The sequence below is a fragment of the Podarcis filfolensis genome, assembly GCF_964270895.1.
Source record: "Podarcis filfolensis genome assembly, chromosome: 2".
NCBI lineage: Eukaryota > Metazoa > Chordata > Lepidosauria > Squamata > Lacertidae > Podarcis > Podarcis filfolensis.
The window spans coordinates 108,815,919-108,838,300 of NC_139605.1; the positions used below are offsets into that span (position 1 = coordinate 108,815,919).

The 22,382-nt window shown below is 41.9% G+C and overlaps 2 protein-coding genes across 6 annotated transcripts in view; one reads left to right on the top strand and one right to left on the bottom strand.

Moving 5' to 3' along the window:
- DIP2B (disco interacting protein 2 homolog B) overlaps positions 1–22,382 on the bottom strand; it is a 181,406-nt gene that overhangs the window by 128,097 nt on the left and 30,927 nt on the right. The window lies entirely within an intron of this gene.
- Positions 2,912–6,153, top strand: LOC310755576 (zinc finger BED domain-containing protein 4-like). Its single transcript, XM_083598715.1, has 2 exons — positions 2,912–3,516; positions 3,676–6,153. The coding sequence occupies exons 1-2, from the start codon at positions 3,280–3,282 to the stop codon at positions 5,503–5,505; spliced, it is 2,067 nt and encodes a 688-aa protein (XP_083454841.1). The 5' UTR covers positions 2,912–3,279; the 3' UTR covers positions 5,506–6,153.

Below are 22,382 nucleotides of genomic sequence, written 5' to 3' on the forward strand. Positions count from 1 at the left end.
GAAGTTAGAGTAAGTTCCTTTTATGACAAACAAGTTCTGCAAGAAGTCTTGATGGATCAAGCTCTTGCACAAAGAATACAGGAAAGCCTAGCCATTTATTTTTCCTTAAAGCACACCTTGAGCTGCTCCTAATATACACCACTGTGTTTGACACACTCATGTTGTTTTGTAACACTGCGTACACAACAGAAACATACTATACATGGTATGATCAGGACTGCACCAGTATGGTCCACTGGCTAAAGTTTAGGATTGGGTATTTTTAAAAAGTGACATTTAAACCCAGAGTTATTGGGAAGTTAAAATGAGAGAACCTCACATCTGTAGCAAGAGCCCCTAAAAGGAAATTTGTGATACACAGGTAACATAAGGCGGGAAAATCAACAGACTGAGTTCTGGAGTCTAGATATGCAGGACATCCCTGGAAGCACAGAAGCGTAACATTTCTAAGGTGTATAGTACAGTAGAATATTCTGAGAAACTCAAAATCTAAGGACTGGCTCTTTATGTTTAGATGAAACCAGCTTGAAAAATAAGCATCATTTATCACAGCACAAATTTAAACCACCCGAGGTGCTTCAAATGTGCATGTCTGGGATTTTCAACCTCTCTTTCAACAACAGCCCACTGCCACTACCCAGGATCCTATAGCGCAGGTATGGGAAACCTGTGACTTCAAATGTTGTTGGACTATATCTTCCATCAGTCTCAGCAAGCATGGTCAGTGGTCAGGGATTATGGGAAAAGCAGTCCAGCAACATCTTGAGGGCCAAAGGATCCTCACTTGTTGGAAAGCCACACCATATGAGACATCAGCGCAAGGTTTTCATTCTAGTTTTCCTTGAAAATACCTAAAGGCAGCATGAAGAAGGACTATCCCATTTTATTTCCACAACTGGTGAAAATAGGTAGGCAGGCTGGCAGGTAGATCATTTTCCTTAGCAACAGAGAACCAGGCTTGAAGATTTCCTGATTCTTTACAACCCAATTATTGGCTAAGCCAAGTGAAGATTTGATTTAGCTTGCCTGTTTCACATTCATATCAGGCTGAAATTTGATACATACATTCAGGACACAATTCTATCTTTCAAGTTCAGGTAACAGACCAACTCTCGCCTGTTTTTAGCGCAACAAAAATATTGTAACACTACATCTCTGGCTGAAGAACCAGAATGGCATTTGGTATGCTGTATGGGACACAATTCTCTATTTCAAGTTTGTTTTTTGTTTGTTTGTTTTTATAAGATATTTATTAAAGTTTAACAATTACAGAAAAAAGAAAAACAGACAGTAATAATAAAAAAGATTACACTACTTCAAAAATTAAAAAAATATTACAACACTAAAGCAAAAAAAGAAAAAGAAAAGAAAAGAAGAAAAAACCCAAAAACAATACAACAAAACAATAACATTTAAAAAAAAAATAACATCCAGTATTTTCATATCATTATCTTTCATTTACTTATTTCCTTGACTTCCTCACGCCTCCCTTTTTGTATTCTATTTCATAATTGTTCCAGCAAGTCCTTTCCCTCTTTCTCAAATTTTGTTCCTTAATTTATCTTAACACAATTTAACCTTGAATATTACACTTTAACCCATTAACAGTCCATTTTTACTTAATTCTTTGTAACCTTTCTGCTAAGACCATGTAAATCCATTCCAACATCTTTCTAGCATTCATTAATTTTACAGTGTTTTTTTAAATATACTTTAAATTTTTTCCAATCTTCTTCCATCGACTCTTCTCCCTGGTCTCGGATTCTGCCAGTCATTTCCGCCATTTCCATGTAGTCCATCAGTTTCATCTGCCATTCTTCCCTGGTGGGTAGGTCTTGCGTCTTCCAGTACTTTGCAATAAGTATTCTTGCTGCTGTTGTGTCTCTATTTCAAGTTTGAATCCCAGTTCCGAGTCCCATACCCATTTTCAGTAAATGAAATAAATCAAGGGGTGTCAAGTATTGTGATCTAACGGTTCCATGAAAAATGAGCGCATGAAAGGTTATTGCAAGAGTGTCTGTATAAAGGATATTCAATTGGGTTATGAAACCTAGCCAGGGACTTTATAACAGGCTGTATCATCTGCAACAAGCTATTCAGATATGTTGATAAGTATCTACCACATGTCCATGTCAAAACAGAACTGTATTGAGCTCCAACTGATAAAGATTAGGATCAACCACTCATTAAACTCTATTAACATATTTGGAAAGCTGTGGAGGATTGGCTTTACCCTTGACTTGCAACAGTCGTCTATTTTTCCCCCCAGCAGCAGTTGTAGTCCAAGTGAAAAAATTAGGTAGGAAACCAGTAGATGAAATTCACAAGTACTACCCTGATTCCCCTGAGTTTTAATTAATTCTTGGCTCTTCTGTTGGGATTTAGACATACTAGCTAAGGGGGCCACAACAAAAGGTAAGGGGGCCAGGTAACCTCTGGACACTGAGTTCTCATGGACCCAAATTTGGAATTAAGTGTTGAAGAAACAGAATGCAGCAGAACCAGCACTGGATTACAATTGCCATCTGCACTCATTAATTTAAAGGTAGTAAAAAATCCATTTATTAAGTTTTGTAAATGGCGGATGATACTGAAAGTACTGAAAATGAATGCAAACAGGCAAACAGGTGCAAGAATAAATCAGAGGTCTTTTTTTGTGCAAACCCCCCCAAAAAACTTGAACTGTTCCCGATGCCCTAAATTGTTCAAGATATTAATTAGCATGTTTTATATGCTGTGGAAATAGTTCAATTTTTCCCTCAGGAGCCTAAAGTATTGAACTGAAAAATTAACTTACATGAAGCTGGGGCAAACAGAATCACTGTAAATGAGTTGTATAAAAACAAAAACAAACCAAAGCTTTACTTGGTCATTGTCATTAAACAACTTGTAATGTCTTAAAATATGAAGGTCAGAAGCATGCCACTTCCCTTACATTGTTTACATTTAAAGAAAAGCGCTGGAAACTATTAATATGCTAATCTTAGTCAAGAGATCTACATGACATAGCACTGTTCACTAATCCACTCCAGAGTTTAGCTTTCACCGAGGTATGGGAATGGAAAATTTTCAGAGGAGAGAGAAAGAAAAAAAAAGAGAACAGCGACGAAAATTTTCCATTACAGAAAATTTTCCGCTCCACATCACTGCTAAACACACAGAGCAGTGTCTCATTTCTCATTAGGAGCTAGAGAGAGACTGGAAGCCTTTTGTATCGAAATCAGTTCAGTTTTTGAGAGGATACTGTGTGCTTTTGGACTGTATTCTGAATTAATCATCATGCCTAACCAGAAAAAAACTGGTGTGTGGCACCACTATATAGAAATCATTGAAGGAAGAAAGAGAGTTGGTCAGTGTAAATACTGTGGCCAGACATACGCGAATAATGCAACAAGGATGAAGAGGCATCTGACAATATGCAAGAATTGTCCGGAAAGAATACAATCCTCATACAAGAAGCTACTGCAGTTAAGTGCTGGAACAACATCTGGGAAAAGTCTACTTCAGGAATTAATTGTAAGTAAACGAACTAATATACTTAACAGCAATGCAGACTTGTATCTCTAGCAAATTATTTCTTAAAACCAGAAAGTGCTTTACCGTAAAGTTGACAAGAGAGCTCTAGATTTAGAGTAGGCTAAAAAAAATCCTTCTCTCCCCTCCCCTTTGTTCCAGGAACTGGGTAACTCAAGTGAAACAGCGAATTTGCCAAACATGAAAACTGAAAGTGTTGAGCTGCCAGCTCTGGAGAAGGGAGAAGCAGCAGGACCATCTTTTTCAAGGTCAGTGACACAAGATATGCCATCTGTAGGTAGCCACTCAAGACAATCAGATTTTTTAGCAAACTTTGTGGACAAAATGTCAAAGGAAGATCAGGAAAGAGCAGACGAGGCGTTAGCTCGAGCTATATTTGCAAGTAGTACGTCTCTTTCCATAGTTGAAAATCAATACTGGAAGGATCTTTACAAGCTGATTCGCCCATCATATAAATTGCCATCACATTATCGCTTAGCACATCCTCTTTTAGACAGAGAGTACAACAGAGTTCAAACAATGGTAGCTCAAAGGATCAGCCGAGCAGAATCGCTGACACTCATGCCAAAGAGATGGACTAATACACAAGGAAATTCTCTTCTCAGCATTATGTTTGCAACACCTGAAGCAATATTCCTCAAAGCAATTGCTACCAAACCTTCTCATCATACTGGTGAATACATAGCCAACATACTGGGTGAAGAGATTGAGAGTGCAGGTCCACCCAGGGTACAAGCCCTTGTAACCGACAATACGAGTAGCATGAGAGGCGCAGGGGAAATATTAAAGTCAACGTACCCACACTTAATAGTATTTGTCTGTTCTGCTCACGGGTTGAACCTTCTGGCAAAAGATATCTTAAGTGCCAGTACGATGAAAACAATATTTGCAAACGGCAAAGCAATTGTGAAGGTATTCAACAATCACCCAATAGCTAATCAAGCACTGAAGAAATTACAGAAAGAGAAGCAGGGGGAGGAAAATGCCCTTTTATTGCCATCAGAAACTAGATGGAGCTCAGCTATCAAGTGTTTAGAGAGCCTGTTGCATACAATGAACTGTTTGCAGCATGCTTCAACAGAAGAAACGCTATCCCAGATTATTCCTCAGAACATTCGTAAGCAGATTCTTGATGACGTGTTTTGGGTTAAAGTTCAAGATGCATACAATTTGCTACTACCAATTTCAGAGGCTACTAAGAAGCTTGAAGATGCACCAATCCTTTCATATATTCCAGAGATGTTCAGAAAGCTGAATGAAAATCTAATTCAGCTTTTGCCTTCTTCGCCTCTATCTAAAGAAGAGGCGGAAGTAATAAAGCAAGGATTTACTAAAGTATCTGAGATATGCTCCCATCCAGTTCATCTGGCAGCAAATCTACTGGACCCCCAGCACTGTGGACAACATTTATCAGAATCTGATATAGCCACTGCTCTTGATATAATTATGGAACTAGCTAAGAACATCCCTAACATTAACGAAAGAGCTGTGATGGCAGACATTGCTGAATATCGTGCAAAAGAGAAACTTTGGAGCCAAGACATTGTTTGGCGGGCATCTGAGGCTGTTTCTCCCCTCACATGGTGGAAGGGATATTGTAACACCCGGCAATTGTCCAGGATTGCTGTAAGGATCTTCAGCATTCCACCAACAGCCACTTCCTGTGAACGGAAATGGAGAACTTTTGACGCAATCAAGACAAAGAAGAGGAACAGACTGACAAATGAACGCACTGCTAAGCTTGTTTCTGTTTCTCTCTTGCTGCAGCAGGAGAACCAGTTACAAGCGCAACTAGTGAACAGGATGAAGTGTGATAAATTGCCTATAGACTCGTTGCAGATGAAATCATTGTTTGGTGAAAGAGAACGTGGCTCAACAAGTTCTGAGTCAGATTCACCTCCATTTGGAGTGGAATTCACAAGAAGTGAGAGTGCCTCTACAGACAGTGAAACTGAAGGATCCCCTCAATGAAAGTAGATCGAAGGACTACAGTGACCTATCATGCACAGCTCTTGGTGGAACAGTTTTCTCTACATTCATGATTTCCTCCTTCAAATTTAAACAATGTAAGGGAAGTCAATACTTTTTAGTTCTTGATGTCTAAAAATATTTACAAGTACCCTAATAAAAATAATTTCCAGGTAAAGCTTTGGATTTTTAGATATATAAATAAATAGTCTGTATTAAATATTTTTCCCTAAGTAAATATTGGAAAATCATTTGAGTTGTTCATAAAACATTTAGTTCTGAAAAGAGAAGTGTAATGTCTTCTGATTTCTGGAGTCCATGAGGTGTGGAAACAGCTTGTTCCTGATGGGCTCTCACTTTCCTGGGAAAGACACACCTGTAGCTTTGGATTGCTCCTAGATCCAACATTATTTCTGGAGATTCGGGTAACCTCAATGGCAAAAGGTGTCTATTTCAAGCTACACCTGGTTACCTAGCTATGGCTCGCTTTGGACAGAGATGACTTGACCACTGTACTCCACCCAGCTCTTACTGATGCGTTTTATGTTTATACTGTAATATTGTGGTTCTTTTAGCCTGTATATTGCCTTGTGATGTTTTACATGAAAGTGCAATTTATAAATTTTAAATAAAATAAACAGAACTCTAACACCGGTTGGCAGTTTGTTTCCAGAACCCAATTTAAGGTGCTCATATTCATGTTTAAAGCCCAGCATGACTTAGGCCCCAAGTATCTAAAAGATGACCACCATCCCTACTTTTAAAAAATTAGGATCAGCAGAAGCAGCTCTCTTCATAGTTCCACAATCAGAAGTGCAAGGAATGATGGCTTGGGAGAGGGCTTCCTATGTGGCAGCCTCTAAATTGAGGAACTTCCTTCGGACAGAGGTGCATCTAGCATCTTCTTTGTATAGCTTTCTTTGTATGATACACCTGTTTACACTGGCCTTGGATTCTTAAGGTATTCTACTCTGTGAGTCCCACCACTTTTACTTAATTTAAACTGTCATGTTCTGGCTAGAATGGTTTTATCTGTTTTTTATCATTTCAACTACTATATCTGTTTTGATAATTGTATATTATAAAGTCATCTTGAGACCATATGGTAGATCAGATGCCAAAGTATTAAGTGTCATGGAGGAAATTCTGATTCAATTTTTTCTGTAAAACCCACACCACTGTCTTCATTGCTGATCCTAACACCCATGTCAAGTAATAAATGCAAAATAATAGCCTGACATTAAACTATGAGGACACTGACCATCTTGTTCTTTTTTAATGCTTTGAGCCAGTACAAGGGAATCTTATCACAAAGACGCAGTGTGCAGGAACAGACGAGATCTGAAATAGTTTTAAAAAATAAAAACCTCAATGCTTTGAAAGATTATTGAAGAAATTTTTGAAGAAATAATTACTGAAAAGGAACATCAATAATGGAGTAAATGAAAACAAAGGGTAAGAAGTAATTTGAGACCAAGATACTACTAAGTGTTGCCAAAGTCACATGAACAGTAAAATCCATCTTAACATAAAAGCTGATCTTGAGTGTTTTGTACAACAGTTTCCCAGTCTATATTATGCTAGCTGTGGCTCATACAGAACATTATTATGCATGTCTACTTAGAAGTTAAAACCCCATGGAGTTTAATGGGACTTATTCAAAAAAGTGTACATCGCCAATATATTATTGAACTGGTTCTATCGACTCTACCCCAATTAACAATGACACTGTCTCATCATGAAAATAAGAATAGTTGAAAACAGCCAGGCTGAAAGTAATTGAAACAAAAGGCTTTCGGGAAGAGCATCACATTCCTAATCAGAACACAGAACGATTAAGAGGAAAGAGAAATAAGGTGCTGTATATATGCAAATGGATTTTGAAATGTTTAAGGTTATCCTTTGCAGGTAAATCTACACACTAACGTAAACCCACACACCGAGTCATGAAAAGCGACTCAGCTCTAAACATACAAGGTCTTCACTCTTGCATGTACTGTAAGTGAAATACCTCTTTTCTTTACTGAAAGTGTAGCGTCACAGAAATGCTAAGGTGAGCAAGTGTAAAGTATGAGCAAGTATAAAGCACAGGGGGTTATTTTAAATTGAGGTACAAGAAAATAAGGTGCCTACATTGAGAATGGTGCTTGGCTATCTAATGGTTTTTGTTGCTGACATCTGTGTGTCTCGAGAGACAATGAAGTGCGCCTCAGGGACTGAAGACAAACTGCTGGGTTAGCAGCCCCAAAGTGACTTCCCTGGGGCACAAGCCTGAGCAGTGTGTATGGAGGCCCTGGGCTGCCCAGACAACAAGAACCCCACCCTTGATCTCACTGATGTGGTCCAAAGGAAAGCAGTGAGGAGGGAAGAAGCGAGGAAGGAAATGGTAGACAAACTGAGAAATGGAGAGATGGGCACAGGAAAGGAGGTTAGATACAGAAAACTGAGCTGTACCAGGCGTAAGTATTTAGTATTCCCTTGATTTTCTTTGATTGCATAGTCTAAGCAGACAGGACTAAGACCCCAGACTTCCTCACAAGGCTTTCTGCCCTGTATGCCTGCCTGAGATTCCCTCTATCTAGGCTGCCATCTGATCTCCCTGGCAAATGAATGGTGTTGAGAAATAGGCTCTTTCTGGCACCCAATAGGCAAGTTCTCTTTCTCTCTCTGCCATCCAGAGCGTACCCCCATTAGCTTAGAATGCTCCTTTTCCACAGCGACTCCAACTTATTTTGTAAAGTTTTGCTCATGTCCACCCACAGTCCTCCTGATGCCAGCCTCTGACCTATTACTATAGCCTGACACTGTCCTAGATGAGAGCTAGGAAGCAGCTGCACACTGCAGCCAGTTATCAGATGCTCCAGCACCACTCACGCGAACAAGAGGAAGGCATCAGCAGGCTTGGAGAAGAACAAAGAATATATTTGGGGGGGGGAATCTAAGCGGGGCCCCAAAACAGCCCAACCGGAGGGTGGGGCATGGATGGAAAACAGTATGTGAAGGAATGGAATGAAACAACTGGAATCCTGAACATCAGCATGCTACACTGTGACGTTTTCTTGCAGGTCTGCCTTGTTCTTTACAATCCTCATCATCACTCAGATGGGTGAACACCTATCTCCCGCTAAAATATGACTCTCTCTTTTTTTGTTGCAATCAATGTGTGTTGGGGAAAGTATAATGAATCACAAAAGTCATCCTACTCATAATGCTTTCAAAGGCCAACAAGAGTCTAGCAAATCTCAAAAATCCAAGCGTGCCAAACAATGAATTGGACTGACAACATAACACCTGCTGAAACCTTTCTGTGACCATTGTTCTCTCCCAGTAACTGTAAAAAGCCCACATTATAATTTGGGCTGGGGGGGGGGGGAGAGAGGTTCAGTTGCAACAGCTGAAAATTAAATTCCTATATTGCCCATTCCACCCCAGCCAAGGCTATGATCTCATGTTCCATGTACGCATGTTGTTTCCACTACTGGCTATGAGTTATATGACCCTAATGCTCCCTAACGAGGCCAACAACTGGATGTCACCCCACTTGCATGTACAGAGTTGCATTACTGAAATAAATCAGCATCTGAAGAACAGTACCTTTTCCATCAGGATTCTAATGCTATTTGCTGATATCTGAGGCTGTTTATCAATTTTTAAAGTTCGTTGGCTTCAAGTAGATGAGAACTGCTTTGCTATTCCCCTCAGTACAAGCCTACCTTGTGTGTCTTGTCTTAAATATTAGATTAAGATTGTTGGAATAGGAACTTTTATACCCGTACAAAGGCCCATGCAGCAATGAATGGTTCTGTGACTTGGAGCTCCCAAGCACTCATTAACTATATCACCATTTCAGAGTTCAACTAAGAACTTGCCACTCTCTTTGCTTTGTTTAATCCTAGCATATTTAGCACACAATGACAATCTGGCCTATGAGAATATGCAGAGATATTACCCACAATGAAAGTTGCACTGAATAATGAATATGCAGCATTATCTCAATGAGCCATATGTGTTGACAACCACGCACTTCCAAAACCATATCACAGCACCAGCATTAAGTATCAATATGGTTCTACAGTATATAGATGCTTCACTTGGAGAAATTATAATTATTACCAGCTCTTTTTTCATCCACACACTTCCTTCTATTGGTCTTTAAAGTGCAGTGCTGACAGCAGTAATTTCAAAATGAAAAAGTATTGCCAAGGAAGAAATCAGACATGGAAGGCCTGCAATTTAGATGAAACCCCAGAAAAAGTGAATCCTAGTAACTAGGGCTGAGTATGGCACACTGTCATCATTCAGTCTCGCTGGCATTTCACATATGCTAAATCCAGGTTGTAAGTAAATCCTGCAGAAATCTCAGCGCTGGGGAAAATAATGGAACCCCTAACTACAAAAGGCACTGCAGAACATGTCCTACACCCTGAGCTGAATTGAAAAACTGATTGATTTTAATGGATAAGAACTGCCCCTCAGACTCTCAGTTAACACAGTAATGTGGCAGTCTACAACACAGCCTACAAATACATACACAAAATCAGGAGTCGGAACTAAATATGAGGGACACAGAATCCTGAGTAGTAGGTAAGAATGTAACTAAAAGGACTGGGCGCTTCGACAAAGCACACAGTACTGCTTCTATGCATATCATGCCCTAATGTAACTTTGAGGAGGGAGGTGTGTAAGGGGCTTCTTCACACACACAAAGTACCCACATGTCCAAGGATAAGTGACTCAAATTTGCTGTTGCGTTTGTTGTTTTCATGAAATCCGGTATTGTTTCTCCTGTCACCAAGTCTACAGGGCTTTTTAAATTATTATTTACAACAGTGTTTCTCAAACAGTGGGCCTTGGGCCACTTTCAGGTAGGTTTCAGTATCATAGCCTGCCCAGGGCCTCCTCATTGGCCTGCTCTGACTCCTAGCTGCACCACCATTATGTGACTGGTGGGCCTCAGTAATTTTCAGTCATTTCAAGGGGGCCCTGGGGGTAGGAAGTTTGAGAATTTAAAATACCGATAGCCCACCTTTCCGCAGAGCACCACACTACACAAGGTACACACTGTATGATAGCCATGTTCAAATATATAAAAGGATGTCACATAGAGGAGGGAGAAAGGTTGTTTTCTGCTGCTCCAGAGAAGCGGACACGGAGCAATGGATCCAAACTACAAGAAAGAAGATTCCACCTAAACATTAGGAAGAACTTCCTGACAGTAAGAGCTGTTCGACAGTGGAATTTGCTGCCAAGGAGTGTGGTGGAGTCTCCTTCTTTGGAGGTCTTTAAGCAGAGGCTTGACAACCATATGTCAGGAGTGCTCTGATGGTGTTTCCTGCTTGGCAGGGGGTTGGACTCGATGGCCCTTGTGGTCTCTTCCAACTCTATGATTCTATGATTCTATGATTCTATGAAATTCAAAACTAAGAGCAGTCCAAGAGACACTTTTACTCTCGTCTCCACACTTTTACTTTTGTCTCTTTCACCCCATGCACTGCTCCAGGGGTTCTCCTGACTCTCCACAGCAGACCTGGAGGAGGCGCAGGGCACAGGCAGGGGAGGTGGGAGGTAGGAAAGCCCTGTTGCACTAGCGGGAGCTCTTGCACAGGATTACACTAGCATGAACCCAGGCCAAAAAAAAAAAAAGAATCCCTCTAGATCAGGAATGGGGAACCTATGACTCTCCAGATATGTTTGACTCCAACTCCCATAATTCCTGGCTATTGGCCATGCTGTCTGAGGTTGATGGAAGTTAAGGTCCAACAATATCTGGAGGGTCACAGATTCCTCACCTTTTCTGGACATAGAAATAACAGCATACAGCATCAATTGCAAATATAAGACTTCCCTTCAACATCCCTACTAAATTTTAGTAATATTTACCCACTTATCTCCTCCTACAGAGCTTTGAAAATCTAACCTGATCCCTCAAGAATCAGTTATTATTCCTCATTTGCAAATGATGCTTTGATCTCTATATCTAGAAGAAAAATGTTTAGTTTAGAGCTGTGGCTGGATTGTGAGTGCCATCTGGTTTGCTTTTTGAAAAATTTCCTTTGCTCAGGCTTCAATGTGATAACTGCAAGCCTTAACATGTCCCAAACTGGCACATCCGATACTTGTCTGTCTGCTTTATGATTGCTCATGACAAAGCAGCTTGTTTAGCTTACCTGAAACTTTATTTTGTTAAAATATTGGTTAGCAAAATTGTGCAATAGGCCTGAGGCATTCAGCTGCAGAACATACCAGTTTGCATTTAAACCCAACTGTGTGTTGAAGTAAGCTTTACTCTGTTGACTGGCAAGAGTCTCCCACCCCACTCTTCTGAATGTACATTACATTCTACATTACATCCAACAAGATTTTAAAGGTTCAGCTGAAAAGCCCTTTGAGGAAAGGGGCTAGTCAAAACTTAAATAAACCACAAGCACTGGCTTGCATGTAAAGCTAAGCCAGAATTCTAGCTTGTTTCCTCCCTGGAGGGCTGAACAAGAAGCAGGGGAAGAACAAAGTAGATGTTCATCTTAAACCATGCTTGTAAGTCAGTATTTGAAATCCATATACCCAATGGCAGTGTGGGTTGCCGACGCCCGGGGCCATGTAGAAGTGGGTAGGTTGGGAGGGAGGGCAATGGACAGAGTTCGCACGTGCATACAACTACCTAAAGGTGTCCATGTCACCCAGGAAATCACAGTCACAGAGATAAGAAGAGTTCTATTGTCTGGAAAGGTCACTTCCTGGTTTGCATGAAAAAGTTGTTTTTAATGGAGCCCAGTGATGGAATCGCACAACTGTATTGAGGCAGCACTGGGTGTTGATATTTTGCACCCCTAACAATTCTGGGCCTGGGGCAATCGCTCCAATGTCCCCCCTCAAGCTACACCATTGCATATATCTACCACTTGGGGCTCAGCCGTTTTTTAAAGTTTTCAACCTCTTAATGTCTGAGGATCTCTCATCAAAATATATTTACATGACATTTTTAAATGGAGTAAAATTGTACAAATTTCAGTTCTCATGAAAATCACATACAGTGGTACCTCAGGTTAAGTACTTAATTCGTTCCGGAGGTCCGTTCTTAACCTGAAACTGTTCTTAACCTGAAGCACCACTTTAGCTAATGGGGCCTCCCGCTCCCGCCAGAGCACGATTTCTGTTCTCATCCTGAAGCAAAGTTCTTAACCCGAGGTACTATTTCTGGGTTAGCGGAGTCTGTAACCTGAAGCGTATGTAACCCGAGGTAGCACTGTAATTTCAATGTATCAGGTTTGCCGGGTCATATTCCCTCTGAGAACTCAAAATTCAGAACAGGACTGGGAAGCACTGGAGCATGAGGATTCTGGAGGGAAGGAGAGGGCATGAGACAATGCAGAACAGCCCTCCTGATGAAGCCTCCACCTCTGCCCCTAGATCTGACAAGGCAGAAGACCCAAGAGCTGGCCCTGCCCAGCCTGTAGAGAACAAATAGGCAATGGGCATCTCCTACTGTGACAGAGCAGAAGAGGTCTGAGGAGGAGGTGCACCCAGCTATCCCTCTCACAGGGAGAGGCCCTGTATCATGAGAAGGGAGGAGACTCGTTCCCCTTGGAGAAGTGCCCACCTCCAGGCCAGGAGTGATCACAGGAAAAGGATAGCTGAGTCTTCTCTGCCCCTGCAGGGAAGTAGGGAAACGTGTTGGAACAACGTTGCAGCTCTCACACAGTCTTGGCACTCTTGAACCTTGGCCTTTGCTCTCAGGCTGGATTTATTGCTGCTACTCCGCTGCCTCTGAAGAGCACGCAGATGAGAATCTGCTCTTTCCTACCCAATGAGCCTGAGTCATTGAGGCTGCTTTAATAAAAGTTTACTTCTTTACTCCTACGCAAACAGCTCCATTGTCTGGCTTTGGACAGGATCCAAGACACACTGCCCATCAAGTATGGCTTCATAGCCAACATGTTAGGAAAAATTATAATACAGTATAGTAATTTGCATGGAAACAGCGTACACAAATAATGGAAGCCCTCCTTTCAGCTAGCTTCCAAAGTGACCCTGAGGGCTGGATCGAAGAGAAAATACTGCTAGCTACTCTTACAAAAGTGTGACTTCTTAAAGGCGAGTATCAACATTAATAGAAAATTATTAATGCACTCCATCTAATAAACTCCCCTTGCTGTGACTATCCAGTTTTTGAACCTAAAGGGAAAAAAGGGAGCATTCTCTAAGAGTGACAACTGTCTGTTCTGGGTTCGATTTTTGTACTCTGCATGTGTTATTTGCAAAATTGATTTTCATTATCAAAATGTCCTTAGTGGACATAGCTGGAATAACCATCTGAAATAAATGTGCAAGTATTATGTAAAAAAAAACCAACCCTTTATACATTTGTAAAATACCATCATTTTACAGTTTAAGGGAAACCCTTAAACTGAGTTCCTGGCATCAGATACTACAAGCCATTCCTTGAACAGCAGGAAAGTGCCACAATTTTAGATTTTGGAACAAGAAGACAATGGAGAAAAAATAACACTGCCACAGAAACCAGTTAAGTCAGGTGCTGGATGCCAGCAGTCCCGCACCTGGTTTAAATTGTCACTCCCTGAATTAAAGTAGAAAGTTCCTCTGTTCTCTTAGTATAGTATTAAAGATGAGTAAAACGAAAACCTATCTTGCACTTTTGACAGGCTGACGGCTGCAAGCATCTGAAAAATGTTCCACTCCAGTACTGTTTATGATATTTCAATATGGCTTCAGTTTGGTCTCCTGTGCAGGTAATGAAAAGGGTTCAGTTTGTCCCCTCAAGGGAGGCATTGTTTTAAGTCCAGAAATGCAATCCCATCCAGTCAACTTTACAATAGGGTGCCCCTATAGGAGATGGTCCCTTTAATCAAGTGTCCAAATTTAGCTACACTCGATTTCCACTTGTCTCCACAAAAAAAAGTAAATTTTTTCTAGCAGGGTAAGGAACCACCCTGCTAATTATTACCTTGACCATGCTGGAGAAACTGTACCGCTGTACATATGGATGAACAGGGAAGAAGTAGTGTTTGAAATTAGCCAGGCGCTAGGAGCATTTTGCTGCTGGCGAGGGTCCAATTGCCACCATCTAGACATCTCTGGATGCCAGGTTGCAGACTGACATCTCCATCTTTCTTAAGCAACTGAGCAGAAGAGCTTTTTTACTGCATTTATATCCCAGCTTTTTCTCCAAGGAGAATATAGTTCACCTCCCTCCTCAGTTAACCCCTACAATGATCCAGTGAGGTAGGGTCAAGATGCTGTGACTCGCCCAACATCACCCAGTGAGCTTCATGACTGAGTGGGGATTGTGTTATTTGATGTTATAAAACATAAAGTGTTATAGAAATGAAATGAACAGCAGCAGCAGCAGCGATAATAATGATAATAAAATCCCATTGCAAAAAAAGTTTCAATGCACCCAAGTTTTATTTCTTCAGACTGTTGGGGCCCAAGAATTGAATTCTTCGCTCCCTGTCCTATGCTCTGGAGGTCCTTTGTCTACACATTGTAGCTTCCATATATGCTCCCACTTCCTATTTTTGCATTGCAACTTAAATCTTTTTTGACTCACCCTTCCTTCATCTGCATGCTTCCAGCTTCTTGTGTGTATACAAGGTGCTGGTAATGGAGTTGTTATGTTTGTTTAGCTAATTCCCCCCAAATAAGTAGTCAATGCTAATACTTTAGTAGACCTCATTTCCCCCAAGAAATGTGTGTATTTTGCTGAGCTATTCCCTATTGCAGTGATGAATGTGTATATTTTGATTCTGTGTGTTGAGTAAACATTATTTCTGTGGCTTGGGAAAGACCTGCTGGGTAAGATCTGCCAAGACTCACTATTGCCATGGTTCAAAGATCCTAATAGACAAGAAGCTTAGAACGTGCATAAGGGAAACACAGCTCTACCACAGAGGCCTGTTAACAGTACTGTTTAAGAGTAGCGAATGGTGAATCAAGAGTTAGCCATTAATGCCAACCCTATTACTTCTTCTGGAGGGATGGAAGTGTTAGTAACAGCAAAAACAGTTTTCTGGCTGCTTAAAAACTAACCAATTTATTATGGCATAATGTGTGTGGACTATAGCCCTCATTATTAGAGGCATGAAACGTTATCCTGAATTATATATTACCATATACAAGCAGGGCGGGGGGGGGCACGAATGCAAACACTGAGGTCAGAGGGAAATGCAATGCAAAAAATATGTAATTAAACACTGATCATTCACGAAACACTTAGCACAGAAATTCTGGCACACAGGTGATGCTGTGGTCTAAACCACAGAGCCTAGGGCTCGCCCATCAGAAGGTTGGTGGTTCGAATCCCCACGACCCGAGGTGAGCTCCCATTGCTCAGTCCCAGCTCCTGCCCACCTAGCAGTTCGGAAGCACGTCAAAGTGCAAGTAGATAAATAGGTACCGCTCTGGCGAGAAGGTAAACGGCGTTTCTGTGTGCTGCTCTGGTTTGCCAGAAGCAGCGGCTTAGTCATGCTGGCCACATGACCCAGAAGCTGTCTGAGGACAAACGCCGGCTCCCTCGGCCAGTAAAGCGAGATGAGCATGCAACCCCAGAGTCATCCACGACTGGACCTAACGGTCAGGGATACCTTTACCTTTTAAGCCATGGCAGTAATGCCATCTTGCTGTTATCCCATGGTAATATGTGCAGGGGGGGGGATGTACAAGATGACAATACAAGGTGTTGGAACCAAAGGTTCTCATGCTGGGTGGCTAAACGAAGCATGAAAGTCAACCAGATCCAAGCAATCCTAACCAAACAAGTAGAAAAACAGGAGAAAGGGGAACTGAATTTCACCAGCACACTTCTCTCTGAAACACAGAAAAACCAGAGGACAAGATAAATTTTCCCTTCGGTTGGTTACTGCTTTTGCCCTCATTGCTGTCCTGCCAGACAAAATGCCCTGAAGAAGTAACATGCTGAACAGAACACGTTAGTTTGATAAATTTAAACGCAGCAGCAGAGACCTTGGTGAATCTAATCTTTGGTGACATGCAAAAGTGGGTAATTCTTTCCATGTGGTTGCCTTTTTAGAAAAGGATACATCAAGGAAGCAGCTTCGGCTACGTTGGTTTCTCATTGTAGAAACATTTTTCTCTGACTTGCAAAACGTTGACCAGGGAACAACTGTCTGCTTCCTTTCACTCTAGGCATGGATGAAGCTGGACTCTCAGCTTACGGTCTCACCCTAACAGAAATTATCAGCAACTTGTGATGGCAGTCAGTGGGAACAGCAAGCCCTTCTCATTTATGTATTTAACAAGAACAAATATTGTATGAAGGCTTCCCAAACTCAATTGAAACGTTCACTATATTATCAGTAAAAAAAGGTAAAAAGGGACCCCTGACCATTAGGTCCAGTCGTGGCCGACTCTGGGGTTGCGGCGCTCATCTTGCTTTATTGGCTGAGGAAGCCGGAGTACAGCTTCCGGGTCATGTGGCCAGCATGACTAAGCCGCTTCTGGCAAACTAGAGCAGCGCATGGAAACGCTGTTTACCTTCCCACTGAAGCGGTACCTATTTATCTACTTGCACTTTGACGCGCTTTCGAACTGCTAGGTTGGCAGCAGCTGGGACAGAGCAACGGGACCTCACCCCGTCGCGGGGATTCGAGCCGCCGACCTTCTGATCGGCAAGTCCTAGGCTCTGTGGTTTAACCCACAGCGCCACCCGCATCCCTTATATTATCAGTAGGTGGGGAGCAAAGAGACACTCTTTCAGAGGGAGGAGGCAAAACGAAGAAAGGCCTCTTGACAAAATCTCTCGGGCTTTAGATTCAGCGAGCCCCCTGCTATCAGAAAAGTGCCTAAAACAGGGGTGCACAACCTGCGGCCCTCAGGTTGCGAGTTGTAGTCCAGAAACATCAGGGGGGGCTGCAGGTTGTACACCCCTGGCCTAAAAGGAAGAGTTTTTGAAAACTAGCCACATCATTGACATCATTATGTGCGCCCCTGCTTCACTTGGTATTTTCAGCAACAAGCCGAGGTCGACTGTAAAGCACGGTGGATAAAACAACAATTTTAAACCCCCCCCAATATAATTTAATGTCCTTTAAAAATAACACTTGTTTAAAATGTCATTTGAATGTAATGCATCATAAGCTAATCCTCTCCCATCCGTGTCACACTGCATGCTGCTTAAGCGGGTGCCCTAAACCTTGGCAGCAGCTTGCCAGGGGGAGGGGAGAAGGAGCCAGGCTGTACAAGCAGAACTTCGCATGCAGTTTTTTTGAATCCCTGCCTTAATCTCTTACAACTAAATCCATGACGTAATATCAAGCACAATGAGATAAAGCCTGCTTTTCAAAGCAAAATGAATGCACTCAGGTTTAAAAATCAGAATCCTGAAGTGAAGAATTAGACATATGATCATAGATCAATTACCATATTTATTATTGTGCAAAGTATTTATGACTACCAAGCAAACAGCATGGAGAAATATCATTCTGCCAGGAAACAACCCTCCTTCACTTCTGGAATGTTCTGGGCCCTTAAGTATTTCAAGTGTGTGATCTTCCTTAGCATCCTTGCATGTGCCCTAGTGCCGATAAAACAGACATTCTTAATTCCATAACTGCTTTCCTAAGCAGATATAAATTCTGTTGATCAAATGGCGTGTGCACTGTGTGACCAGAGGCTTTAGATTATGCTCTTGGGCAGTGCAAAAGCTCTATTTAGTTGCAAGCAGATATGTTTCATTATAGCAACCAAATTATATGCAATTTATTTGTGACATATATGAGATAGGAAGCTGGAAGCTTGATTTACATCACTCTACCCTGCAATAACCTAAAAGTAATCATCCAGTTCACAGATTTTAATCAAACTCAAGTGAGTGTAACTGTGCAAAGAAGTGAGTTTCTATGTCTGCATTAATATGTAAAATCACTTCACTAACCTGGAAGAATATAAAAAATTTGCCAGCCCACATGTTTTTGCAGCCCTCTCCCCTGTATTTCCCTGTACTTCAGTGAGGCTTGAACACTGGGGCCGCAAAAGTACCTGCTTTGGTATCAACTGTTTGCCCTATCAAACTGCTACTACCCTGAGCAACTGCTCCCAATATCTTCAGAAACTTTCTAGATCTTAGAGGAAGAAGTCGGGATTCAGGAAGCAGGTCCTCCTGCACGGTAACCTGAGTTCCCAATGACTCTTCTGATGAGACTTGAGAGATTCATCTCCAAAACATAGGGTTCCCATATTTCAAAAAGTAAAAACTAGGATACCCCAAAAGTTGTTGGGTTTTTTCAGAAGGACATATTTCAACCCTACAAAAACAACTCTGTTTTCCAAAAAGAAGCCCTTGTTGAAGCCCTTTCCAAGGTGCTCCCCTGAACTCAGAACATCCAAAAGCCTCCATGGCCCCCCAAAAGCCCCAAACTGAAGGCCAAGGAAAAATGGATGCTAAAGGGAGGGAAGGGGAGATCTGTGGAGCTGGGAGAAAGTGAAAACCCGGCAGGAGTATCGGGAGGGAAGCCACAAATAAACAGACAAGGAAGAACAAAAGAAAAATCCCTTCCAAGATGGCGTTCCTGCCTCTTCTCCTTTGCTGTGCCTGGAGCAGCCAGTGATACAACCTGCAGTAGAGCTGGCAGGACGTAGAACTTGAGGGGGTTGTCCCAGTCCCCAATGTGTATTCTCTAAAAGATTTAACTTCCTGCCAGTGGAGAGATGAATGGACCCATATCATGAATCACATTCATCCCTACAGGAGAATCCTCTGATGTCTTAAGAGGCAGTACCCTTCCTTCACTACTGCCTTTTCCCACTTTTTCATCCTCAACCACTCCAACTCCACATAAACTTATCTCGCTTTTAGTTTATTACGTCTAAGGGGTGATTAATTTCTGAACTGAGACCACCCGTGATCCTTTCTTTCATATGTTATATTTTACCCATGTCAATGCAGTCCCCAGAGACTGTCAGGTCTCCTTGTGAAGAAAAAGAACCATGTTTTGTGAACCAGTCTTTGTTACCCCTAAATATGTCCTCTTGCACACAGAAATTAGAGCAATTAAAGAGCTCAAAAGAAAGCATTTCTCTCCATTCTTTAAATGCACAGTACAGCAAAAGTTCCAAAGCACATTCTAAACCCTATGTTCTAAACATAGAAACCAGAGAACAATAGATAGTTCAGATTGAGTTGGTCTGAAGTATGATGTCTTGTAACCCTCTTCTGAATCTCACTGGAGAATAAACTCTTGCACTCAGCGCTACAACATTCCCCGTTTCTTGAGGAATTCTGTTCCATTTCTGACCACCATTAAGTAACATCTCTAATGGCACAAAGTACATAAATGTGTGTAATGAAGCCAAGATCTTTTCTCCACCTTCTTCTTAATGAACAGCAAACCCTGAAGACTACAGTGTTTAGCATAGGAGGGAAAGCACAACCTTTCCACAAGAAACATTTGTTAGTTTGTTTAAAATGCCTTTGAATCTTTTTCCCCACTCCCAGAGTTGCATATGTGTAAACACATAGCTAAAAACCTACAGAGAGGAGTAGCTGAGGGAATTTTGAGTGAGGAAATAGCCAGCAGGAAAATTATGCATTCCACTTCTGCTCAGGTTTAGCCTTGTAAAACTATTTTTCATTTTAAATACTTTCAGTATTTTGCAACCAGCATTTGTATGTAACGTGTAGCTTGACCATATGAAAGCAAGGCCAAAAACAAAACATGCACGATTGCTGTGCGAGCAGGCAGTGACGCTGCTTGAAGTGCTAATGTCTTCCGTGCCACAAGCTTCATGCTGAGATCTGAAGGCAAGAAGGAAATTTATTCTCTGGGCTGCTTTAAAATGGATCCATCTCTAAGGGAACACTGAAAAGAGTTGCCTTTGCTGCAAGCTGAATGCAGACCAAAAGGAGACTGCAGAAAGAACTTCCCAGGGACATCTACCACACATATATAATTTGGCTGCACTGCCTAGAATTTAATCAAAGGACTCTGGGCTGCAGCAGAAGCATCAGCATTGCCAAGTATCAGCTGACTGAGGAGGACTACACTGCAAAGGGACTGTGCTGCACGTGCAGCTAAAGCCTCTGCAGTTTTTTTCATGCCAGCAGACTGCGCCATCGCAAGTCACCCACAAAGTCCAGCATAACACTGCCAGGAAAAAAGTACAGTGCACCGCAGGGTGAAGACCTGGGCAAGTAATGGCTTCTTATCCTGCAGTTCACAATAAAAATGCAAAGTTTTTACAAACACACACAGAGTGACCAGAAATTCCCATTTACACGATTATGTTTTTATTAGTAAATATTCCCTAACTTCCTGGAAATGGGGGAAAGTGAGAGGCAGAAAACAGATGCATCCGACTTCAAAGGCTAGATCCAGAAGCTGAAGTTAGTGCAGAATGCTGTGGCACAGTTGCTGACCAGAGTGAGACCCTGTCAGCAAGTAACATCTCTGCTCAGAGACCTGCACCTAGTAAGGAGCTACTAGTATTTGTATATAAAGCCCGTAACAGCTTGGGACCAGTTTACTTGCAAAATTGCTTTACCCCAGACATGCCCACTCAGCCACTTCGATCAGAACAGGCACTGTTACAGGCACACATAATACTCACCTCCCCATTCTTTTAGTATGGCAGCATCCACATTCCCTGCTTATTGACACCAGGATGCCTTCACTATACTCTTTTCGATGCCTGCTAAAAGTATTTTTGCTCAGGCAAGCCTATCCAGTCATGTAGAAGCTGTCAAGTGTTTTAATTTGGTTTTTAGATTATTATCATAGAATTGTGGAGTTGGAAGGGGCTACAAGGGTCATCTAGTCCAACCCCTGGTTTCTCCCTCTGCAGCAGTGAGAGGGCCAACCGCGATGGCAGTTTCACTCAGTGGTATGAGTCCCTCTGCCTCCTCCAGGGCCCGCCTGCAGCTTGTTTCTCCATTGGCACTGGTAGCAGAGGAACTCAGGAGGCAGCGGTTTCACCAGCAATATACAGTGGTGAAGCCATCATCGCGGTCTTCCCCTAATACCAGTCGTGGGTGATATATGGCTATACAGTGGTACCTTGGTACTCGAATAGCTTGCCTCCCGAACAAATTCGAACGCCGCAAACCCAGAAGTTGAGTGTTCCAGTTTGCAAATATTTTTCGGAAGCCGAATGTCCGATGTGGCTTACGCGGCTTACGATTGAGTGCAGGAAGCTCCTGCAGCCAACTGAAAGCTGTGCCTTGGTTTTCGAATGGTTTTGTGAGTCAAACGGATTAAGTTCAAGAACAGGGTACCACTGTATCACCCAGGCCTACTTCACAGATAGTTCCCAACTTGTGTCTTCTCTATGTCAGTGTCAAGCCATATCAAGAAATATAGACTACTGGCATGAAAACCTTCCATACATCCAGGGGAACACTATGGCAAATACCTTCACTTTTAGGCTGCCTTCTATGGAAGCTATTCCACAAAGGGCTGTGGCAGATGTTGTAACATACATAGTTACCCAGACTTAACAAACAGCCATGATGCTGTGCACAATAAACTCCTGTGTCTAGTCCTATATCCTTACCAATATGTAACACCTCCAGAGACCAGAAGGCTCTGAACTGCTTGGCTTAGTTTTTAAATTTACCATTCCTCAACTAATCACCTTCCATCACCATTCTCCTGCCAACAGTCCCACAACAGGGTTTTTTTTGCTCAAAAACTAAAAAGAATACTGCAAACGTATGCATCAACTCTACCCCCACAAGGTTTGAATCCCTAAGAAATCTGACTAAAAAGATATTGCAGAGATCCTAAGTCTTGTGTGAAAAGAATACAAACCCGACACTATCTAACACAGATTCCCATTTTACTTAATTGTTTGTCAAGCCCCCTTTACAAATCAGATTGACCTCTCCACTCTTGCAGGATATGGAAATC

Bases quoted from the DNA above. Each gene is read 5' to 3' on its own strand.
- LOC310755576 (XM_083598715.1), top strand. From the start codon at position 3,280: ATGCCTAACCAGAAAAAAACTGGTGTGTGGCACCACTATATAGAAATC. The intron at 3,517-3,675 runs GTAAGTAAACGA...CCTTTGTTCCAG, and splicing joins GTCTACTTCAGGAATTAATT to GAACTGGGTAACTCAAGTGA.